At 40.7% G+C, this 22,922-nt stretch overlaps 1 protein-coding gene across 2 annotated transcripts in view; it reads right to left on the bottom strand.

Moving 5' to 3' along the window:
• Positions 1-22,922, bottom strand: part of UNC5D (unc-5 netrin receptor D) — a 532,332-nt gene that overhangs the window by 131,632 nt on the left and 377,778 nt on the right. For both annotated transcript variants that reach the window (XM_029066199.2, XM_029066200.2), the window contains exons 5-6: positions 2,944-3,124; positions 1,351-1,518 (exon numbers count right to left, since the gene is read on the bottom strand). In XM_029066199.2, coding sequence (XP_028922032.1) covers positions 1,351-1,518; positions 2,944-3,124 — 349 coding nt within the window. The remainder of the gene's footprint in view (positions 1-1,350; positions 1,519-2,943; positions 3,125-22,922) is intronic.

Here is a 22,922-nt window from a genome sequence, read left to right as displayed (position 1 = left end):
CCCCAAAAGATAGCCATTTCTGGGGAACATTAGGATAGGAAGTGGGACATGTGAATTCAGCATTTCTCAAACTGAAGGAAGGATCTCACAGGTGGGTTGGTGAGGGGTGGGGAGGAGTATTAAGGGAGCCGCAGAACTTGGAGCTACAGAGTTCTTAATGGCCATTTGAATGGGTCAACAACAAGCCATGAGCTATCAAAACAGATTCCTTCCTCATCCTGTCCCTTCCATATCCTCTCTTACTCCCAGAACATAATTTCCATTGCAGCAATAGCAAAAAGAAGGCAGACTGTGATGACGGAAACTATAGAACCCTGCTCTACAAAAAATTACGGAGGATATTCTTGAGGGTCTCTAATTTTCTTCAAAGTTAATTCATTCACTTGTATTTATTGAGCACTTATTGTGTGCAGAACACTGTACTAAGCACTTGGGAAAATACAATACAACAATAAATGGTGACATACTGACAAGCCTTCTAAAATTCAGCTCCAAGAAGCGGTTGGCAGTGAAGGCCTGACTCCAAGTTCTAGAGCTGGACTCATTTTTAAATTTAAAGAAATTAGTCCTTAGCCTGGTGGCCTTGGAGTTATTGGTCTATAGTGCCATGCAAGAGACTGGGGGATCAATTTGTGTCTCTGTGGGTGGATGTGCACACTATGAAGAAAGCCATCTGCAATCTCATCTATTTTCTGTGCTACAAATTGAGTTAGAGAAGAGCCAGTTAAAATGAGAAAATTGCTTTAAAAAATTTATTAACTGAAGTGCCTTCTTTTTAATGAAGGAGGATCCCTTAGAATACACTAACTACTTTATATTTGTACTACAAGTGAAATACACAATGAAGCTAACTTTCAATAAATCTAAAAATACATCTTAGGCCTGGAAACAATCCTGAGAAAACATGTAGACCACCACTTGACGTCACCTACAGCCTGACCTAGAGTAGGGGCCTGGGAGTCAGAAGGACGCGGGTTGTAACCTTGGCTCTGCCACTTGTCTGCTGTGTGACCTTGGGCAAGTCACTTAACTTCTCTGTGCCTCAGTTACCTTATCTGTAAAATGGAGAGTAAGACTGTGAGCCCCATTTGGGACATGGACTCTGCCCAACCTGATTATCCTGTATTTACCCCAGCACTTCTTATAGTTTTCCACACATAGTAAGTGCTTAACAAATACCATTAAAAAAACAAAGCAAACTATCCAAATGCACAAATCAGCCTTATTCATAAAAACATTCACTTAGTCTTTGGGAGTAAGTGGAAAGCACAGACATGACTAGAGGAAATGTGATTTATTTCCCATACTCTGGGGGAGTAGTTTGGGGAATGGAATCTGTGAATATCTCACCAGGACAAAGAGAGGTGCAAGTAATTTTCTGCACAGACATTCCTTCACAAAAAGCACCTCCATTGAGCGGAGCCGGGTTGGTGCAGGTCCGTGAACGTTTCTGCCACCCTCTACCACAGCGAACGTTGCAGGCTGACCACTCTGTCCAGGAAGACCAGCCTCCATTCACTGAGAAAATGAGAAAGAGAAGGCAGGGAAGGGAAAGACAGGGGAGGGTGGATAGGAATAGTGGAGATAAGAGAGAGAATGATAATGAAAATGAGAGTGAGAAAGAGTGAATCTTATGTATTTATATCTTTTTTGATGTTGCTGATGCAGACCTCCTGCCCAATACACTATGGACCATCCATCCCTCATGTCGTCTATGTAAAGATAGTTCTTTGCAGAACTGATTTTTTTGTGGCTGCAGAGCCTGCATTTGATTTCAGCCTGCCTTTTGAGATCCCAATCTTCGCGCACCTTCTCCCTGGGAAGACTGTAAGCTCTGTGAATGCAGAATCATGTCTATTTATGCTATTAGACTCTTCCAAGTGCTTAGAACAGTGCTCTGCACTCCGTAAACCCTTAATAAATACCACTATTAGATTGGTTCCATTCTAGAAAATCAATGCCCCACTGGCAGATGTTCTGCCTGCTGCAACACATCACCACTACATTGTTTGACACTATTTCACCTGAGACATATTCAGCATCAAATGGGAAATGAGATTAACAAAAATGAGGTCCTGGATGATGGCAGTTCACCAGCATTTAGATAGTGCTCTTCACAATACAGCTTTGCTGAGTGAACCAGATGAAAAGAATTGACAACATTAGGGAATACAATAGTTCCTGTATGGTGAACTGAAACAGAGTATATACAGGCAGTGGGTGCAGAATAAACACTTGAAAAACTTGAAAAACAATCTCAAAAATGTGAATCTTTTCCTGGACACTGGGTGAGTTGGGCTGCTGGAAACTCTGGGACAGAGAACACCAACTGTAAGTCTTTCACCATTTCACTTTCTCCCACCTCAGCTTTCTTACCTGAAAGGTGGAGAGGACAATACCAATTTCTCTCACAAGGCTCATGGGAGGAAGAACACGCCAAATGGCTCTTAAGTAATTTGCAAATGTAAAAATGTGAGAGAAATGCTAAATGCAACAGCCAAGAGCATATGTGTATACACAAACACACAGAGCGGTGACTTGATCTCAATTGAAAACCTCATGCTTTCAGGGTCTCCCTAGTGATTTCATGGCCCACTGTAATAAGAAGGCAGCCTCCACTTAAATAGCTTCAGTATTCCAATAATGTTAGGGTGCCATGTCCTGGAATTGGTTCTGTTTGTCTTTGATGGAGTTTTATATGCCAGGAAGTGTGCTGACAGGCACCTAACCTCCCCAGGAAACAGAGGCTGCTAACTCAATTTTCTTCAAACTTGGTTTACTAAGAGGGTAAATATGAAAAACAACACTTTTTTTGAAGAGGGTTGGGAAATGCCACAGATTTCCTCTGACAGGTGACCAGACTTCAACAGAAAAAACACTTAAAAAACTAGAGAAAGAAAATGACTAGACCTGTCTCCCCACTCCACTCTTGTTCTGACTTACCATATACCACCACAGTGGCTGAAAGGCTCCTTCTCTTGGCCACAATGTTGGCTGCCATACAAGTATAGTTCCCAGAATCGGAGAGACGGGCCTCCCGGATGATCAGGTTGTGATCAGCCCTGGTGTCAATGTTCTCATCCTGCTGGGAGTCAATGGGCTCTTCATTCTTCAGCCACTCGACCTGGTTGAGGGAGCATGGGGGTTAAAAAAAAAACAAACCCAAAAACAAACAAGTAATGAGGGTAACTACTCATTCATCCTGGGAATTTTTCTAGTTTTCTTTTTGGGAAGCTCTGGCTTTTGACATTTTGATACGCACTCCTAAATGAAATAGTGTTTGCACAACACATTTCATAGGCAGATTTCTTCAACGTTGGAGTATTTTATCTAATATTTTATCTAGAGAAGCAGCCTGATTTAGTGGATAGAGTATGGGCCTGAGAGTCAGAAGGTCACGGGTTTTAATCCTGACTCTGCCACTTGTCTGCTGTGTGACCTTGGGTAAGTCACTGCACTTCCTCTGGGCCTCCGTTACCTCATCTGTAAAATGGGGATTGAGACTATGACCCCCTACATGGGAAAGGAACAGTGTCCAACCTATTTGCTTGTATACACTCCAGTGCTTATAATAGTGCCTGGCACATAGTGTTTGATAATTATTATTAATAATAATATTAACAATAATGTGGTCAATTTGACCTGGTGTACATGCGCACGCACACATGCACACACACACACACACACTGACACCTACTGGAGAGTAGAGCTTTTTGATTGGCTAACAGGCTACTAACAGCCTATAATTCGCTGTTTAGTAGTTGGCAGCTCTTCTTGTGTCCTAAGGGAGAGGTCAATGTGACTGGAGAACCAGATTCCTGAAGTGCCTTTTTCACCAACTCCATGGATTCAGCCCCACAACAGAGAAAGAAGTCATTGTAAACGGTTGGATGAGGGAAATGGTCAAAACTACTGGCATAAATGTAGTTTTTTGGTTACCTAGGAATACTATTTACCCATGCCCTTGGCCTCCTTTAAACAAGGTAAGTGAAAGATAACTTTTAATACAGTATACAGCATTCATAGTCTCAATACTAAACAAACAAGCATGCTCTGTGATTATTTCTAAAGTACACTAATTTGTTCCCAATCCTTACTAAATTGTGCTTATACAGCATCTCCTGTTCCAAGAACTCAACACCTTTCATCAGTATCATCTTATTTTTAATCACACCTCAAAGCCAAACGCCCTCCTTCCCATACCCCATTCTCTGCCAGAAGGCAAAGGAAAAGACCCTTTACTGTGCAGTCTGGGTAAAAAAGGCAAGATCTAGAAATTAAAATACTCCCCCTTTAGATTTTCTACGGGGGTACATGAACTTTGGATCTCTGGCTTCTCTGGTGACCTCTAGGGATCTGAGAGATGCTTCCTCTAGGTAAAGTTTGAAAATATACATAACCAAGGGAAAGCAAATTAAGCAAATTGACAGGTAGAGTCAATACATTGGAAACAGAAAATAGATTTTTGCGGCAACCGATGTGCTAATTGACTTCTCACCAGTAGGTCATCCCATTCAGTGGGATTTTACAATGCTGAGGGGTGGGGGGGGGGCAGCACCTCCCCTCAAGATAACAATTCATCCCCTCCTACTTGCTTGTTTGGTTCAGATGGATGACCCCAGATAGGAGCTTGTGGAAAGACTAGTAACTTTGAAGTAATGAGCTTATGGATTTGCAGGATATAGGCATTCATTAGCACAGTGTTATGTGCAGATGGTCTGCAATTTGTAGATTTTCCAGTTTATAAACAAATCTGCAAAAGCAGACCATCAAAGCCAATTAGATTTCATGCCAGACAGCAGGTTCCTCCTCTGGTGCCATCAGTCACTCTGGTTAGCTGGGACAGAAGGTGTCCAACTGACAGACCCATAGCTCCTCACAAATCTGCAGCACGGTACCGTCAGATGGGAAATGCCTGGAATCAGTGAAGGTTTTGTGACACAGTTGATGTTTTATGAGATGATAATCCTGCTTGAGACCTAGGGTTAAGTTTGAATATGTTGGCATGAGTCACAGCATTGTGCTTATTAGCATCTTTCAACAGGAACTCTAAGTATTTACACATACACAGATATATGAATATCTTCATCAGACCTTATGTCAAAGTACTTGGCAAACCAACATTCACAAGGGAAGGAAGTGGCAAGTGGTGTCATCAGCATCCTGACAGATGAAGAAACTGGGGAAGAGAGAACACTTTCAGTCTTGAATCAAGTCTACTAGAAGTGAAAACTTAGAGCTTGATTTCTCCACAGCATTGCATCAGTTTGCTTTTCCATGATGCATTTTCTCTAAGATTAAATATGTATAAAACTTGAAAAAAGGAGAGCTATACCATCTGGATTGAAGCCTGTGAGTGTTCTGATTAGCTGGCCTATGGCTCTTCTGGTGGTGATTGATCGGGAAGCCAAGAGAGCCTGCCTCAGAGTGGTACTTCCCACTAGTCTGCTTGAAGGAGAGCTGAGCACAATGATTGCCCCTGATGCCAACCTTAGAGAGGGCCACTGAACTGGGGGTCTACAATTCGTTGGGGAAGTTACTGATCAGTGGAAAATATGCATGGAATTTCCCCTGCCCCACTGCCAGAAGTAAGAGGTGCTAGCTGGGATGATTTAAGAAATGGAACTACTGTACTTACCTCACTCTTAAATCTTTTGTCCTAACTGGAATAGGCAGGGAATGTGTCTGTTAATTGTTATATTTTACTCCCCCAAGCTCTTAGTACAGTCTTCTGCATACAGTAAGTGCTCAATAAATACAATTGAATGAATGAAGAATTTATGTGTCACATTCCGCCCTTGTGGCTGAATGGCTAGAGCATGGGCCTGGGAGTCAGAAGGACCTGGGTTTTAATTCCAGCTCTGCCACAGGTCTGCTGTGTGACCTCATACAAGTAACTTAACTTCTCTGGGCCTCAGTAACCTCAACTGAAAAATGGGGATTAAGACTGTGAGCTCTACTTGGGACCAGGGACTGTGTCCAACCTATCTACCTCAGTACTTAGAACAGTGCTAGGCACATAGTAAGCACTTTAGTTCCATAATGATTATTACTTACCTCAGAGAAGTAGAGCTGGGGCAACAATGATCTTATGAAGGCAAGGTCCCATCCACCACCTAGGGATCTATCAGGCTGCCTCTCCATGTTTGACACTGCCTTCCAGAGTTATAGTTAGCAGGGCCTCAGAGTTGCTGCATTTGGTCATGGAGGGATTTTGGCAGGAGACAGTGGAGCCATGTGGATGAAGGGGCTTATCTCAAGTTCTTCCAGCTAATTGTACCTGAGTTCCTTCCACATGTGCTTCCCTCTCCCTCCATCCCTAAACTTTCTGGAACTCTCTCTTCCTTTCCAGGAATTACCTTTCCCCCGGTATCTTCCCTTTTTACCCCAGAATTCCCCATTTACCTGCTTCTCAATCCCCACATTCCCAGACCCCATGAATTGCCTTCTTCTACGCCTCTATGTAGGTGTTTCTCTGTATGTCTGTACCATGGGATTTTTTGATAGGGTTTCATCAAATTTGACCAAATTTCTACAGAGTTCTTCATACATCATATTTTTAAAATATATGGCATTTATTGTTTACTATGTGCTAAGCAATGCGGTAAGTGCTGGGGTAGATGTAGCTTAATCAAGTTGGACGCATCCCATGGATCTCATTATCTAAAGGGGAGGAAGAACAGGGCTTAACAGGGATAATACTTTACAAGTGATAGTAAAAAATGAACAAACTTTAAGAAGAGTATTTCCCAGTCGGAAAATAAACACAGACCCAAATGCCAAGGGCATTAAAGAAATCAAGTTGTACCTAATGAAAATAAGGCAGTGAATCTGAGTAAAATTTAATATACTCAAACCTGTTTTTAAATATATATCCTTTGTGTACATATGTATACAACAGACTCAGTGTATTTGCCTTAGACAGTTGTTGCTAAAGAAGTGACCCCAGTGACATGGTGAGGTATGGGGGATATTGGTTCTAGTAAACATGACATATTCTAAATCACACTATCAAAAGTATTAATTGATCACTTATTCTGTACATAGCACTGTACTGTTTAGGAGAGAAAACAAATAAAACTGTGAATGGGGTAGGGTGTTTTAGGCAGAACGACAAGTAATGAGTGGTGAGCAGTGAAGAGATGAGAACAGAACACAGAGCGGGTTGTCTTGGGAGGACCAAAGCATATGACCTAGGATGTAGTGGATGAAAAGTGAGGATAAATATAGGGATAAAGCTCACTGAGTGCCTTAAAACCAATGGTCAGGAGTTTCAGCTGGATGCAAAGAGGAATTGCAGCCACTGGAGATTTTTGAGTGCAAAGATGTGTATAGAATGATGTTTTTAAAAAATGATCTGGGGAGCAGATTAAAGTATGAACCTAAGAGGGGAAGGGTCTGGAGGTAGAAAAGTCTCTGAGGAACCTGAAGCATTATCAGAGCTGGAGTTGAAGCATTTGGTCCAGGGTAGCTGTATTTGTTTGGACACGAAGGGAGAGATTCTGGATATACTGTGAAGGAAAATCTGACAGACTTCAGTGACAGGCTAAACATGGAAGTTGAAAGGGAGGTGTAAAGGGTAAGGTAAGGGTTTTGCCACTTTGCAGTCTAATTATGCCCTCTCCTAATAAAAACCTACTCTCTAAAGGCTAAATTTGTAAGAATGATGGAGAGATTGGAGTTGCTAGAGCTTCTCTATTCTGTTCCTGGAAGTCCATGAGTACATAAATTGGGAAACCCTTACAATAGTTTATGTCCAACACCACCTCTTCTTACCATCCAAACCTTCCCTCTTAAATTTTTAATATCAAATTCCTAGGGTTAACATAAGAAAGAGATGTCTAAATGATGAATGGTACCATGCTTCTACTCTGATTTTCCTAGTTTCTTAATCTAATTATTATTGTTTAATGGAAATCAATAGATTTGTCCAACAAATAGATGCTTAGCCATAGATATATATGATACACATCCATTCATGTACATCCACAAAATGTTCAGAGAAATTTCAGATTTTAAGAAGATGCAACTATATGAAAAATGACTGGAAGCCCGAGAAGAACCTTTAAGTAGAAACCTAGGAAATGGGCCTTTTTTAGTGGAAAGAAAGCAAAGTCTCAAAGTACCAGCATTTGGGACACAGCCTTTATGAATAAACCATGGCCATTTGCTCCCAAAAAAATCAACTAATCAGTGGTATTTATTTTACTGAGTGCTTACTATGTGCTCTGCCCATAATGAGCAAGTCCAGAAAAGATGAGACTACTTAAGACATCAGGTCCATTCCTGGGTATCTATGAAAGGCGTCATTCCCTTCATTATCCCTTCTCATAATCATCATCATCAATAGTATTTATTGAGCATTTACTATATGCAGACCACAGTACTAAGCACTTTGGAGAATAAAATACAAAGGAACCTGTAGACACATTCCCTGCCTACCACAAACTTCTATTAACTAATTTATTCATCAGTCCCTTTCCAAAATTGGGTCTTCCCTATCCTTCAAGTGTCTTCTCTGGACATTCATTCAATCGTATTTATTGAGCACTTATTGTGTGGAGAGCACTGTACTAAGCGCTTGGAAAGTACAATTTGGCAACATATAGTGACAATCCCTACCCAACAATGGGCTCACAGTCTAGATCAAGGGGTAAGGGTCTAATGGCCCTTCCTGAAGTTTAGAGTTGAAGTTTTCTATCATTAGCCTTAACGTTCAAACAGTAGCATTTTTTAAGAACATACTATGTACAGAGCAATGCACGAAGCACTTGGACAGGCACAACGTAATAGAGTTGGTAGACAAGGAGCTTACGGTCTAGAGGGAGAGGCAGACATTAACATAAGTATATAAATTACAGATATGTACATTAGTGCTGTGGGATTGGGGAAGGGGAGTACGAGAAGGGCAAATCCAAATTCAAAAAGTGACATGGAAGTGAGTGGGAAAAGAGGAGATGAGGGTTAGTTGGGAAAGACCTCTTGGAGGAGATGAGCTTTTAACAAGGCTTCGAAGGCGGGGCAACTGATAGTCTATCAGATATGAAGTGGGAGGGCCTTCCAGGTCAGAGGCATGACATGGGTGAGGGATCGGCGGTGCGACAGATGAGAAATATGAGCCCTAAATAAATAATAATAATGATGGCATTTGTTAAGCACTTACTACATGCCGAGCACTGATCTAAGCACTGGGGTAGACACAAGATAACCAGGTTGTCCCACGTGGGGCTCACAGTCTTAATCCCCATTTTACAGATGAAGTAACTGAGGCACAGAGAAGTCAAGTGACTTGTCCAAATTTACACAGCTGATCAGTGGCGGAACCGGGATTAGAACCCATGACCTCTGATTCCCAAGCCCGTGCTCTTTCCACTATGCCACGCTGCTTCTCTTGGTCAACTTTTCTTGCCTTAACACTCTGAGAAAATGTGACTGTAGCCTTCTCCTTCCCTTTTGATATTTGTACTTTTTTTTAAGCAGCACTATCACATTTCCCCTTAGTCTCTCTTTCCAGACCTATATAGATTGATTTTAAACCCACCTACATAGCAGTTTCTTCAATTTAGTCCTACTTATCTGATTATGCACCACAAAAGAATCTAGAAATTCAGCCTAATTGTGCAGTTACAGTATCAGAACAAGTCAAATGATGGAAACCTGATGCTCACAAACAAAAATCATACTCATTAATTTTCAGTGAAATGACAAACACCAGTACTGCAGCTTTATAGAAGACTATGCATTTTTATAATGGAACTTTATGTTCTGAAATTGTGTGCTTCTTGTCAGAACACTGTTTTCCTTTAAATTCTCTGCTGCCGTTATGTATGCCAGGTGTGATGTCATGCAATTTTTTTTTCAAAAATTTCCAACCACTCAATGGTCTCTCTGACACAGAATATCTTGATATACATTCTTTACCAAGGCTGCAAGATAGGACATGGGGAGTGAAAAATGTTTGCATTAATGTAAAACATTTAGAAGAATGATGATTAGAGGGAAAGGAGAACATTAAACAGACAGAAGCTAAATGCAGGACTGGGGAGAGATTGTAATCACAAGATTATTTGTAAGGGAGAACACCCACAGCCATTTGCTTTTTATCTGTTTGGTTGATGATCTTCTCTATCTCAAATCCCATCTGTATCTGGAAAAAAAAATCTGCTTTTGATACTCACTAGGTGTAACACTTTGGACATGCTTCCAAAACATCTAGCCTTTAAGGTACTCTAAAAAGGCTTGAAGGTAGCAGTTTCTACTTTAATGCAACACATTAACACATACTTTTGGAGGGTGTGTTTGCTTTGAGTTCTTCAACAGTAAAGTCCAAGAAATCTGACTGTAAAGACAAATAGCAATATTTACAAATTCCAGGTTAAAAAAACAATGGGTTTGGATTTTAATCAGAAATCTCTGGAGGATAGGGTTTAAATTTATTATAGCCGCTTTGTTAAAGATTAAAGGCTAAACACTAAAAACATTTTTTTCTTATTATTTTTTTTTTTTTTAACATGAACTGGGTTTGAAAAACTGCTGTCTATAATGCACCTTGCATTTAGGGAAAGAAAGAGAAAATATTCAGAAATCAAACCTGCTCAGAATAATAATGTTCCTATCAACCACAACCAAAGGCTAATCACTTAATGATCTACAAAGGAAATGCAGAGACAGATATAGATTAGTTTAGCTCCCATATACTGGGTGGCTAAGAATGAATTAGCATAATCACAAATTTGTTCCAATTACAGAAGGCAATTATCAGAGACCAGCTTACAGCACTAGCAAAATAAAATCAGTAAAGTATAGCACATTTCAGGTAGATGAGATGGGGGTAAGAGTGGTTTTTATTTTGGAAACACATATATCTTTTTGTCCATTTAAATATGTGATACATAAGGCATGAAATTACAATTGCGGTTCCCATCACCTAAGGCCACTATAAAAATCCACTTTTTTCCCCCAAAATCTTATTTTATGAAAGAAAAATATAAATTAATCAAGGCAAAATTTGAATATTTTGCTTTAACATTTATCAATGTCAGCATTATGAATGAGGCTTTTAAAATTTCAAGTGACTAAAGCATATGCAACGCTATAATGTTGATGGAAACACACATTAATTACAGTTAGGTCTGGCTGTGCTAAATTCAGATTTGTATTTAAATTACATAACTTTGTTGCAAGGTATGTTATGCTTCTTTAATAAAAAAAGAAAGCCTGTTTTTTTCCTTGGTTTTGGTCCTTCTGGTATTAAAAACAGGGCAAGTGATTCAAGTAACATTTTTCTGAGGAAAGGGATTACCAGTTAAATGTGAGCCACAGCATGAATCATGGTGGATCATTTATTCTGTGCAGAGCACCATACTAAGTGGTTGCAAACATATGAAAGAAGTATAAGATCAGGTCTCTGTCCTCAAAAAACTCCCAAGTTTCCTGGTTGCCAATGGAAGAAGCAGCGTGGCTCAGTGGAAAGAGCACAGGCTTGGGAGTCAGAGGTCATGGGTTCAAATCCCAGCTCTGCCGCTTGTCAGCTGTGTGACTGTGGGCAAGTGGCTTAACTTCTCTGTGCCTCAGTTCCCTCATCTGTAAAATGGGGATGAAGACTGTGAGCCTCACGTGGGACAACCCTGTATCTACCCCAGCACTTAGAAAGTGCTCTGCACATAGTAAGCGCTTAAAAAATACTGACATTATTATTATTATCATTTCATTGTCATAGTGAATAGGGAGATGTTTATGGTTCATTAAATGCTGACTATATGCCAAGCACTGGGCTAACTGCTGGAGTAAATATAAAATAGGTTGGATGTAGTCTCTGTACCACACAGCATTCATCAATTAAGTAGTAAGAAAAGAAGTTAGCTTCATCCACATTTTACAGATGAGGAAATTGAGTAACTTGCCCAGGGTCCAGAGCAAGACAGTGGCAGAGCTGGGACTTGAACCTGGATCTCCGACTCCCAGTTCCATGTTTTAACAACCAGGCTATTCATTCATTCAACCATATTTAAGGAGCACTTACAGTGTGCATAACACTGTACTAAGTGGGTCTACTGGATAGAGCATGGGCCTGGGAGTCAGGAGGCCATGGGTTCTAATCCTGGCTCTTCCACTTGACTGCTCTATGACTTTGGGCAAGTCACTTCACTTCTCTGGGCTTGTTATCTCATCTGTAAAATGGGGATTGAGACAGTGAACCCTGTGTAGGACAGGGACTGTGTTCAACCTGATCTACCTGTATCCATCCCAAGGCTCTGTTACAGTGCCTGGCACATAGTAAGTGTTTAACAAATACCATAATAATAATGATACAAAATAACAATAAACAAACATATTCTCTGTCCACAATGACCTTACAGTCTAGAAGGGGAAACAGACATCAATATAAATGAATACATTACAGTAATGTACATAAGAGCTGTGGGGCTGGGATGGGGGATGAATAAAGGGAGAAGTCAGGTCAGCACAGAAAGGAGTGTGAGATGAGGAAAGGGGGGCTTAGCCAGGGAAGGCCTCTTGGAGAAGATGTGTCTTCAATAAGGCTTTGAAGCAGGGGAGAGTGATTGTCTCTCGGATTTGAGGAGGGAGGGTATTGCAAGCCAGAGGCAGGACATGGGCGAAGTGTTGGTGCCATGATAGATGAGATTGAGGTACAGTGATGTTGGCATTAGAGGAGTGAAGTGTGTGGGCTGGGTTGTAGAAGTGAGTAGTGAGGTGAGATAGGAAGAGTGCTTTGAAGCCAATGGGGAGGAGTTTTTGTTTGATGCAAAGATGGTTGGGCAACCACTGGAGTTTCTTGAGGAGTAGCTATGCTCCTTCCAGTCTCCCATTCCCTACCAAAATATTTCACTATGCACAAAGCTTGTTAAAAATAACCCAGCTGCCCGGTTCACATGAAGGCAGCGAAATAATTGCATTCATTTGAAATACAAGTCCATAGCAACCCTCAGGATGGCCATAAGAGTGCTCACTAACCTATCTGGTGTTGCAGATATGCTTATTTAAGCCAAGCATATTTTGCTACAGACGCACACAAACCTCTAGTTACGTTCACATTCCAAGATCATTTGAGGAAAAGCAGGAATTTTGGAGATGAAAGGGCCTGAGTAAATGAGACAGGAGTCCAGGCCTCTAGTCTGGGCTATGAGAACTGAACACACGACCCACACTGTTGCTGTTATATCCCCTAAATTCTTACAGAGGACATGCCTATCTGAAGCTACATTGTTTCAGCATGTCATATTCACTTTAGCCGACCATATAGTTTCATGAAAGCATTTGACTATTCGTTTTTATCTTTATTTTGTAAAATGAAAATATACTATGGAAAATTTAGGCGGAATCAACTTCACAGATCCAACTTTTTATCCATGATGGAGGGTGTTTACATTTTTCATTTTAATCATCTTGAACAATGAAACTAGACAGCTCCCTATTTTTCTCCAGCCAGTTTAGCCTCCACTTAGCTTTCTGCGTTTTATGAACTAGCACAAGGCTGTTGTTTTGGCTTCACAACACTGCAGGGAATGTTTAAAAAATAAACTGAATTGCTTTCATGACTTTTTTTTTTCCACTTTGTGAAAATGAGATTTTGCTACCTCTTCCATTCTCCTTCTTCATTCCCCACCCCCTACCACACACACACTTTTTAATTTACATTTTGGTCCTAAAACTAGCTAGCAATATGCCATTACAATCACTGAGGGGAAACTGCAAGATTGCTCTGCTGCAGTTGAATTTTGCCAAAAGCTCTCTTTCTCTTCCTCCCTCCCTTCATTTCTCTATTATTTTATCCTTGAACAGATGTTGTAAAACAAATGATTTTTAATTTTGGTGGGGGGAGCACGGGACTCTCAGATAGGCATCCTTTCTTAGGCTGCCCAGAGAATTAAACCACCATTCTATTTATTCATTCATTTATTGAGCACCTACTGTGGGCAGAGCACTATACTGAGCACTTGGGAGAAAACAATATTTCTCCTGGACCATTCTGCATTACTCCTGTCCCCAGGATAAGGCGTCTCTCAGGGAATTTATGTTTCTTCCAGAGTCAGATTAGCCCTCAGATGGGCCTAAGCAACTGGAATTGTAGGTGACTTTCCTCTTCTATCGTCCTCGACTCTACCTCCTAGCCCTTCTACAACACATTCATATCCCTTTCTCGTCACAACTCTTCTCTTAACAAATCTCATCTCTCCAACTCTGCCACAGCCAATTTTAGCCCTGCAGTACCCAAAGAAGACCTTGGAAGCAGCGTAGCCTAGTGGAAGGAACATGGGGATGGGACTCAGAGGACCTGGGTTCTATTACAGACTCTGTCACGTGCCTGCTGTGTGGCCCTGGACATGTTGTTTTGCTCCCCTGTGCCTCAGTTTCCTCTTCTGCATTCATTCAATCACATTTATTGAGCACTTACTGTGTACAAAGCACTATACTAAGCGCTTGGGAGAGGACAATATAACAACAGACACATTCCCACCCACAACAAACTCACAGTCTAGAGGGGGAGACAGAAAATAATACAAATAGGCTAAACTGTGGGTATGGGAGGGAGGATGAATGAAGGAGCAAGTAAGATAAGAATGTTGGTATTTGTTAAGCGCTTACTATGTGCAGAGCACTGTTCTAAGCGCTGGGGTAGATACAGGGTAATCAGGTTTTCCCATGTGAGGCTCACAGTCAATCCCCATTTTACAGATGAGGTAACTAAGGCGCAGAGAAGTTAAGTGACTTGCCCACAGTCACACAGCTGACAAGTGGTGGTGCAGAGGGGAGTGGGAGAAGAGGAGGGGAGGGCTTCTTGGGGGAGATGCATCTTTAATAAGGTTTTGAAGTGGGGGAGAACAATTATCTGTTGGATTTGAGGAGGAAGGGTGTTCCAGGTCTGAGGTAGGCTGTGGTTGAGAGATCAATGGCGAGACAGACGAGCATGAAATACAATGAGAAGGTTAGCGTTAGAAGAGTGAAGTGTGTGGGCTGAGTTGTAGTAGGAGAGTAGCACGATGAGGTAGGAGGGGCCAAGGAGATTAAGAGCTTTAAAGCCAATGGTGAAGACTTTTTGTTTGATGTGGAGGTGGATGGGCAACCACCGGAGTTGCCTGATGAGTGGGAAAACATGGTCTGAACGTTTTTGATGGAAAATGATGCAGGCAGCAGAATGAAGCATGGACTGGAGTGGGGAAAGACAGGAGGCAGGGAAGTCAGCAAAATGAGGATTCAATAATACCTTTTCTCCCTCCTGCTTAGAAGTGTAAGCCCCATCTGGGATGGATTTTCTTGTATCTACCCTCAGCATTTAGTACAGTGCTTGGCAAATAGTAAGCATTTAACAAATGCTGCAATTATTATTAAGAAGCAGCATGACTTAGTGGAGAGAGTATGGGACTGGGAATCAGAAGTACCTAGGTTCTAATCCAGACCCTGTCACTTGTCTGCTGTATAATCTTAGGCAAGTCATTTCACTTTTCTGTGCATCAGTTACCTCATCTGTAAAATGGAAATGAAGTCTGTGATCCTCAGGAGGGACGCTGACTGCATCCAATCTGATTAGCTTGTAACTGCCATAGGGCTAGGTACAGTACCTGGCATGGAGTAAGCACTTACTTTTTTTTTCAAAAAGTATACCATTTTTTACTCTTTTAAAGGTGATTGATTCCTCTTAACAGCCAACGATTGCTTCCGATAAGTGCTGAATCAATCTGCCACAGAGGAAACTCTCACAGAGGATGAATCTCAGCAATGGGCATTTTCTGACATCCACGTGGGCTCGTTGGGGGCAGGCAATGTCACTGTTTATTGTTGTATTGTATTTCCCAAGCACTTAGTACAATGCTCTGCACACAGTAAGTGCTCAATAAATACAATTGAATGAATGACAGAATCTTAATCTGGCATCATGGAAGAACACTGTATAAGAGTCCCTTCTCCATCACACATTCTACATGGGTAGAAGTCAGAATTAGAACTGGAGTAAGCAGTACGAGGGCCTTGAAATACTTGATGGAAGCAAGGCTTCTGTCACCTCCCACTAGAATTTCCAGAGATAATTCTGTGGATCCAAAATCCCTAGTGTATTTAATTATCGGACAGTGGGTCCACTAAGGCACCAATCATAATAATTATTATGCAATCAATCAGTTGTATTTATTGAGAGATTAATGTGTGCAGAACATGGAATTAAGAGATTGAGAGAGTATTACTTAACAGAGTTGGTAGACATGCTCCCTGTCTACAGTGTGTTTACAGTCTAGAGAGTATTATTATTGCTAATTATTATTATTATTATATTTGTTAAGCACTTACTATGTGTCATTACTATAATAAGCACTGGTGTAGATATAAATTAACTATATTGGACACAACTCCTGTCCCACAGGTTGTTCACAGTCTTAGAAGAGGGAGAAGGATTTCATCCCCATTTTACAGTTGATGAAACTAACAGATAGGTGATTTATCCAAGTTCACACAACAAGCAATTGTCCAGGATTCTCTGACCACTAGACCCATTTTTTTTTTCCCAACAGTTCATGCTGCTTCTCATATTGAGGAATTCCTTTTTGGATGTTAATAGTATAGACAAAGTTTAAAGTATTAAATGTTCAAGCAATCTCTAGAGAGAGCCCTCCGCTTTAATTTCTCTCCACAGTATTTAACAGCAAGTTGGAGCTTCCCTGTGGTGCTATAGTGTAGCGATTATGGTGAGTAGGAACAGGGAGAGAATCAGTCAGGAGGACACTTCCACCTATGCTTTGATTAGAACATCTTATAACAAGTCCCATAAAGACTTTGGCCATTGAATAGCTCAATGAATGGTCTGCTGAAATAGCCTGAGCCTCTGTCTATGCATAGATATTGGCTGTGAAAGATTGCAAGTAGCAGCTTTGAATGAGGGGCCATTTCAATCATATTTATTTATTTAGCTTACTGTGCACAGAGCCCTATATAAGCACTTGGGAGAGTTCTATATAACAGAGTTGGTAACCACATTCCCTATCCATAGTGAGCTTACAGTTAGGAGTGGGAGTTAGGACTTTAATCAAATAAATTTCCCGGATACTGGAAAATACTCCGGCTGGGCTAAATAGAGACCCTCTCAATAACTGCAGTGATTTAACTCACATTGGTTGGTGGAGTTACGTATATACATAGGATTTGCCCATTGAAAATTTTTGACTTTCAAGAGCTAATCGCTGAAAGCCAAAACTAGCCAAATCCAACATAGAAGGAGAGACTTGGACATTTCTTTCATTTGTTCCAGTTTGGGAACACAAAGCCTTAATAACTAGTTTGAGATAGTAATAATCAATGCATATAATTCTGACTTGTTATTCTCTGGCCACAAATGATCATTTTATAGGGTAAGTTACAATGGAACTTTATAGTTTGAAGTTAAGATGAGGCCATTCTGCCCTTTAAGTACATCTGACTTTCAAGAGTGGTCAATAACCAGAGTATACATACATCAGATATAATACATCCAGAATGTCAGTTCCTTTTGAAAAGAGAAATCAATCACGCCCTGGATGCAAGATGCAGCCAGAGCAAGTTTAATACGAGAGATCTACATTTGGATAAAGGTTCCAAACAATTGTCTCGGTGCCCTTTCTTTTCATTATGTAAATTATGCTCTGAAAAATTGGCAGAATAAATACATGGTTCTTTGGTCCTTTTTTACATCCGTTTTATAATCAATCGATCAATACTAATTACTGAGTGCTTACTATGCGCACCTGTCAGTCACATTTTATGCATTAACTAGATCACATAAAAATAACTAAATAACCATTTACCAAAAAAATAGCTACTACATATGTGGGCTGAAGCTGTAGGTGTTTAATTGCAATTTTATAATCAACTTCTACTTTCAGCAGGAAATTCATCTTGGAAAATAAATTTTCATTGTATCCACATGGGACAAATAAAATGCTACTCAATTTCCAAATCAAGTGTTTCATTTGGTGGCTGCCAGGGTGGATGATTTCTTTGTTTGCTCAGAAGAAAAAAAAAATCAAATGCTACAGCCGGTGTCACTTTCACTGCAGAGGATGCACATAATAGCTAAAAACCAATAAAAAAGGTTCTCTTTTGGAGGTGGACTGCATAGACTCTCTCCCTCCCTTCCCAAAGCCTTAAAAGGGTTCAAGAAGAGACTTGTCTGTCTCCAGGTGATATATTTTGCCTTAAACACAAACTGAGTGCGGACGTTTGCTTTTTCATCCTCACATCTGCAATCCCTATCATCGAAAGCAGCAATACAATATCACTGGAGGGCATCGTCCACTTTACAAACTATAGCAACTTCAATAAAGCAAGGGGCCGAGGCATCACTAAACTGGTCTGTAACTACAGCTGGGGACATCCAGGGCACATTTTATTGCCGAACTAGATTTCACCTAAATCAGTCTAAGCCTCTGTTCATTTTGTTTATTTGTTATATGGCTCAACTTTGCTAAACACGGTAGATATAAAGAGTCATTTCTTCCTATGCAGTATCCTCACAGAACGTGCTGAACCTTATAAATGTTTATGAGTGTAATCTGTCCTGGCAGCAGAATGCTCCTTCCTTGCAATCGTGTTGTTCTTTTTCCTCCAAAAAGAAAACATTGTGAAATGTTGCCCAACCACAAGACAGAAGCAGGTGAGGCAGGGAAATAAGGGAAGATGGCCAGGGAGGTGGAGGGAATGGGGAGTGGGAAGAGGAGACCCCAAATTCATCAACTCTAGTCTAGAGCAGTAGTATAATGGTAATACTTATGATACTTGCTGGCACTTAGTGTATGCCAAGAAGGGGTAGATGGACTATATGCAGATCATACAGTCCCCATCCCAATGGGGCTCACAAACTGAGTTGGAGGGGAACAGTAAAGCTCCCTGTGGGTAGGGAACGCTCCTACCAACTCCGCTGTATTGTTCTCTCCCAAAAGCTTACTGCAGTGCTCTGTACATAGTATGCTCTCAATAAATACCACTGACTGATTTAATTCCCCCTCCTATTCCCAATCTAAACTAATCCCTTGGAGAAACTCATTTGCTCCCATATCATTAACTACCACCTTTACACAGATGATTCCCAAATTTACCTCTCCAGCCATGACCTTCCTTCTCTGTAGTTTCACATTTCCTTTGCCTTTAGGACATTTCTCTTTAGATGTCCCACTGACATCTCAAACTAAACCTAACAAAAATAGAACTCCTTATCTTCTCACCCAAACCTATCCTCCCCATGCTGTTCCCATCACTGTGATGATATCATTACCTTCCCTAACTCACAAGCCTGTAGCCTTGGCATTATCCCCGACTCATCTCTGTCCTACAACCCACAGAATGAATCTGTCACCAATCCTTTTGGTTCTACCTTCACAACATCGTTATCTGCCCTCTCCAGTCCATCCAAACTGATCCTTTGCTGATTCAAGCATTTATCCTATCCTACTACCTTCTCTTTGACATCCTTGCCTCCTGTCTCTCCCCACTCCAGTCCATACTTTTCTTTGCTGCCCAGATCATTTTTCTAAAATATCATTCAGTTCATTTAGCCCCACTTCTCAAGAACCTCCAGTGGTTGTCCATCCACCTCCACATTAAACAGAAACGCCTTATCATTGGCATCAAATAATTTAATCAGCTTGCCCCATCCTACCTCATTTTACTGAACTCCTTCAACAACCCATTCCACACATTTCACTCCTCTAGCACCAGTTTAATCACTATGCCCCAATCTCATCTATCTCACTGCTGATCCCTTTCCCAAATTTTCTCTCTGGCCTGGAACTCAGAACCCCTTCCATATAATAATAATAATAATAGTACTTGCTTAGCACTTACTATGTGCACTAAGCACTGGGGTAGATACATGTTAAGCAGATTGGACACAGTCCCTGTCCCACATGGGCTTCCACTCAATCAGAAAAATGATCTGGCCAGCAAAATGAAGTATGGGGAAAGACAGGACACAGGGAAGTACAGACTGGAGAAAGCAAATGTAAAAAGAGCCCATTGTTTGCCCCGATATGACTCAAATGACTCCCGTCAAGAATCCTTATGAAAGTCTGCAGTGATCACCAATGGTCACATTTAGTCTAGGCATGGCCACTGGTTCCAAAGCATGGCCCTGGAAGTCAGAAGGACCCGGCATCTAATTCTGGTTCTGCCATTTGTCTGCTGTGTGACTTTGGGTAAGTCACATAACTTCTCTGTGCCTCAGGTCCTTCATCTGTAAAATGGGGATGAAAACTTGAGCCTCATTTGGGGTATGGACTCTGTCCAACCCGATTAGCTTGTGTCTACGTCTGCACTTAGATCGGTGCCTGGCACATAGTAAATGCTTAACAAATACCAAAAAAAAAAAAAAAAAAGGAGAGAGAGAGAGAGAGATTGGTTGGTACAGGTAATTGTTCCTGTTCCACTTCACAGATGGCAGGACTCAGCTTAACCCCCAAGAATAAATAGCAATTATGTGCTTCTAGCCAGGATTGCTATGAATGGCTACAATAGAGAGAAGATGATCTCTCTTTCTCTCCCCTATGCCCCTTCACAAGTTGCCTCATCCCACACCATTATTGTATCTCAACAAATTACCATACAAGCTGCCCGCTCTCTCCCACAGTTCCAGGACACGTTTTCCAATAGAAACCAACCCCGAGCAGAATGAAAAGTGATAAAGACATGTCCTTGGTTCCACATGCATTACAGAAATGAAAACGAAATGTCTAGTGATAAACAGCACCAAAGAAAACAGGATGTGCTCTCTGAGAAACGATCTTTAATGGAGTTGCTTTTAAATGTACCTGCATGTGGTAACGCTAAATACCACGAAGTCTCTGATACATTTCATAACCTGAAATGCATTAATATTAAAAGAGAAACCAACAGTGGAGCAAAGACAAAACATAAACCTATGGAAAGAACTACATGTTCAGTAAATTCAATCCACAACAAGATCTCTTGCCAGTGCGCTATCCGACTTCACCTGTCCTTCAGGGAGGGCGGGAAGCTGCTTCTCAGTGAAGTGCTCTATATCAGCCCAAATTTTAAATGAGCCTAGCCACACTGGACTGCATAAACCTAGCAGCCAGGGAGCACCTTTGTCAGGAAGTCATCAATGCTGTTCTAGGCTGATGGTTGCAGAATGGAAAGCAACATCTTGAAGCAGTTTCAAAAGATGCTTCCTCATTGCATAGTTATTTGCAAGCAGGCACATTGAGTGTTTTAATTACTGAGCACTTTGAGCAAACCTGTCTTCCCTCCTTAATAAGCTGCTAGCACAGTAAGATGAGAATTATTTTTTTCCTTAAAGATGAGGTTTAAGGAATAAAAAGTATACCCACAACAGAACTGCAGAGCCATGGGGGTGGAGGGGTTGGGATTTGGGGGAGTAAGTATGCAGTCAGCATCAAATGCATCCTAGGTGATTAATCAAACAAAAACAAAAAAGCCCCTCTGAAACACATGGCTCTGTTAGATCAATCTCATTCACATGTGCGGGTCCATGATCATATTGTTATGTCATCAACACAAAGACATAAATCTTCATTCTAGAGAATTTATCACTAACATGGGAGGAGGTCACTTTACCTGCTGCATTGTCTAAACAAATCCATTAAGGGATTTTGAGATTAATCATAGAGCTGACATTCTGTTAGGGTAAGCATATTTCCTTCATTGCATTTATCGCATAATATAATTTATTAAAGATACCTGATGCTTCCAGAACGATGTTTAACTCCAAAATTAGTCTGTATTGTTGCACTTACACCCAATTTTTTTTTTAAAAGAAAAGTGTGGGTGAATGTGCTGGAAGCCATTCTAATAATGTCTGCTGTACCTTATGTCTGTTGCTGTCTGTCCTGCTTCATTTTACGTTCCACTTCCACCTTCTATCATTCTTTCTCCCATCTGTACTGTACAGTGTAACCTGACCTGGCTCCAAATACATTTTTTTCCTGAATTTTTCAAAAACCTATTTTGCCTTTCCCAATCTAATTTATCTTCCAATTACCCATGACAATTTTTCATGAACACTAGAGAGAGACAGGACGGAGATTTGCTTGGGCCAATCTAGAGAATGTTGTCATGGTTAACAAGGTGGCTACCACAATTCTATGGTGGTGACTCCTTTTAAAAATATACTAAAACCAAAATCAAAATGGAAATCCAATCAAAGGGAATGAGAAGTGGCCATCTCCGGGTTGAATAAAACTCCACATGATAACAGGTCCTATCTTTCACTTGTGACAAATGGCTGTCACTAAATGTTGCTGATATTTAAAATTTTCAGAAAATTTTAGGTCCTTCTTTCTGGGAAATATTTTTTTTTTAGAGTCAGCAACCCTTGGCTGAGTTTGAGTTTCCTTCACTCTGCAGCCCTTCATCTTTCCTCTAGGTTCATGGAAAAAATACATTCTAGTAAGGTTTTTGGAGATATTTCCATGTGTTTTCATAATATATCCACACAGGGAACAGGTCTGCCAGATCTGCTGCATTGTATTCTCTCAAGCACTTAGAACAGTGCTCTGCACACAATAAGCTTTAATAAATTTCACCGATCAATAACCAATAATCAATTTTTTCTGAAGAAAAAGTAATAGGTAAAAACAATAGTCAAAAGAATTTATCAAGTGTGCATATTCACTTTTAAACATGACTGCGTAAACACACTCTCTCAGTAAAACTACTGCATCATTTACTCTCCATTAAAATAATGAATCTTCTCTACTCAAGTGATTTATCTTTACAATTCAGTCTTATTCAGTTTTTCATTTTATACTGATTTTAATACCAAAAGATATCACAGAATTCCAAGGGTCACCAAATCCATGCTCCCTCCTCAAGGCAGGTGGCAGTCAATCCCAGGCTTGAAAATAAGATCAAAGAATCAATCAGCCCTTGGCACACTTTCCTTTCCTTGCCTGAAACAAAGGAAT

Source organism: Ornithorhynchus anatinus, chromosome 5 (assembly GCF_004115215.2).
Source record: "Ornithorhynchus anatinus isolate Pmale09 chromosome 5, mOrnAna1.pri.v4, whole genome shotgun sequence".
In the NCBI taxonomy this organism is placed as follows: Eukaryota; Metazoa; Chordata; class Mammalia; order Monotremata; family Ornithorhynchidae; genus Ornithorhynchus; species Ornithorhynchus anatinus.
This window is presented reverse-complemented; position numbering and strand designations above follow the sequence as displayed.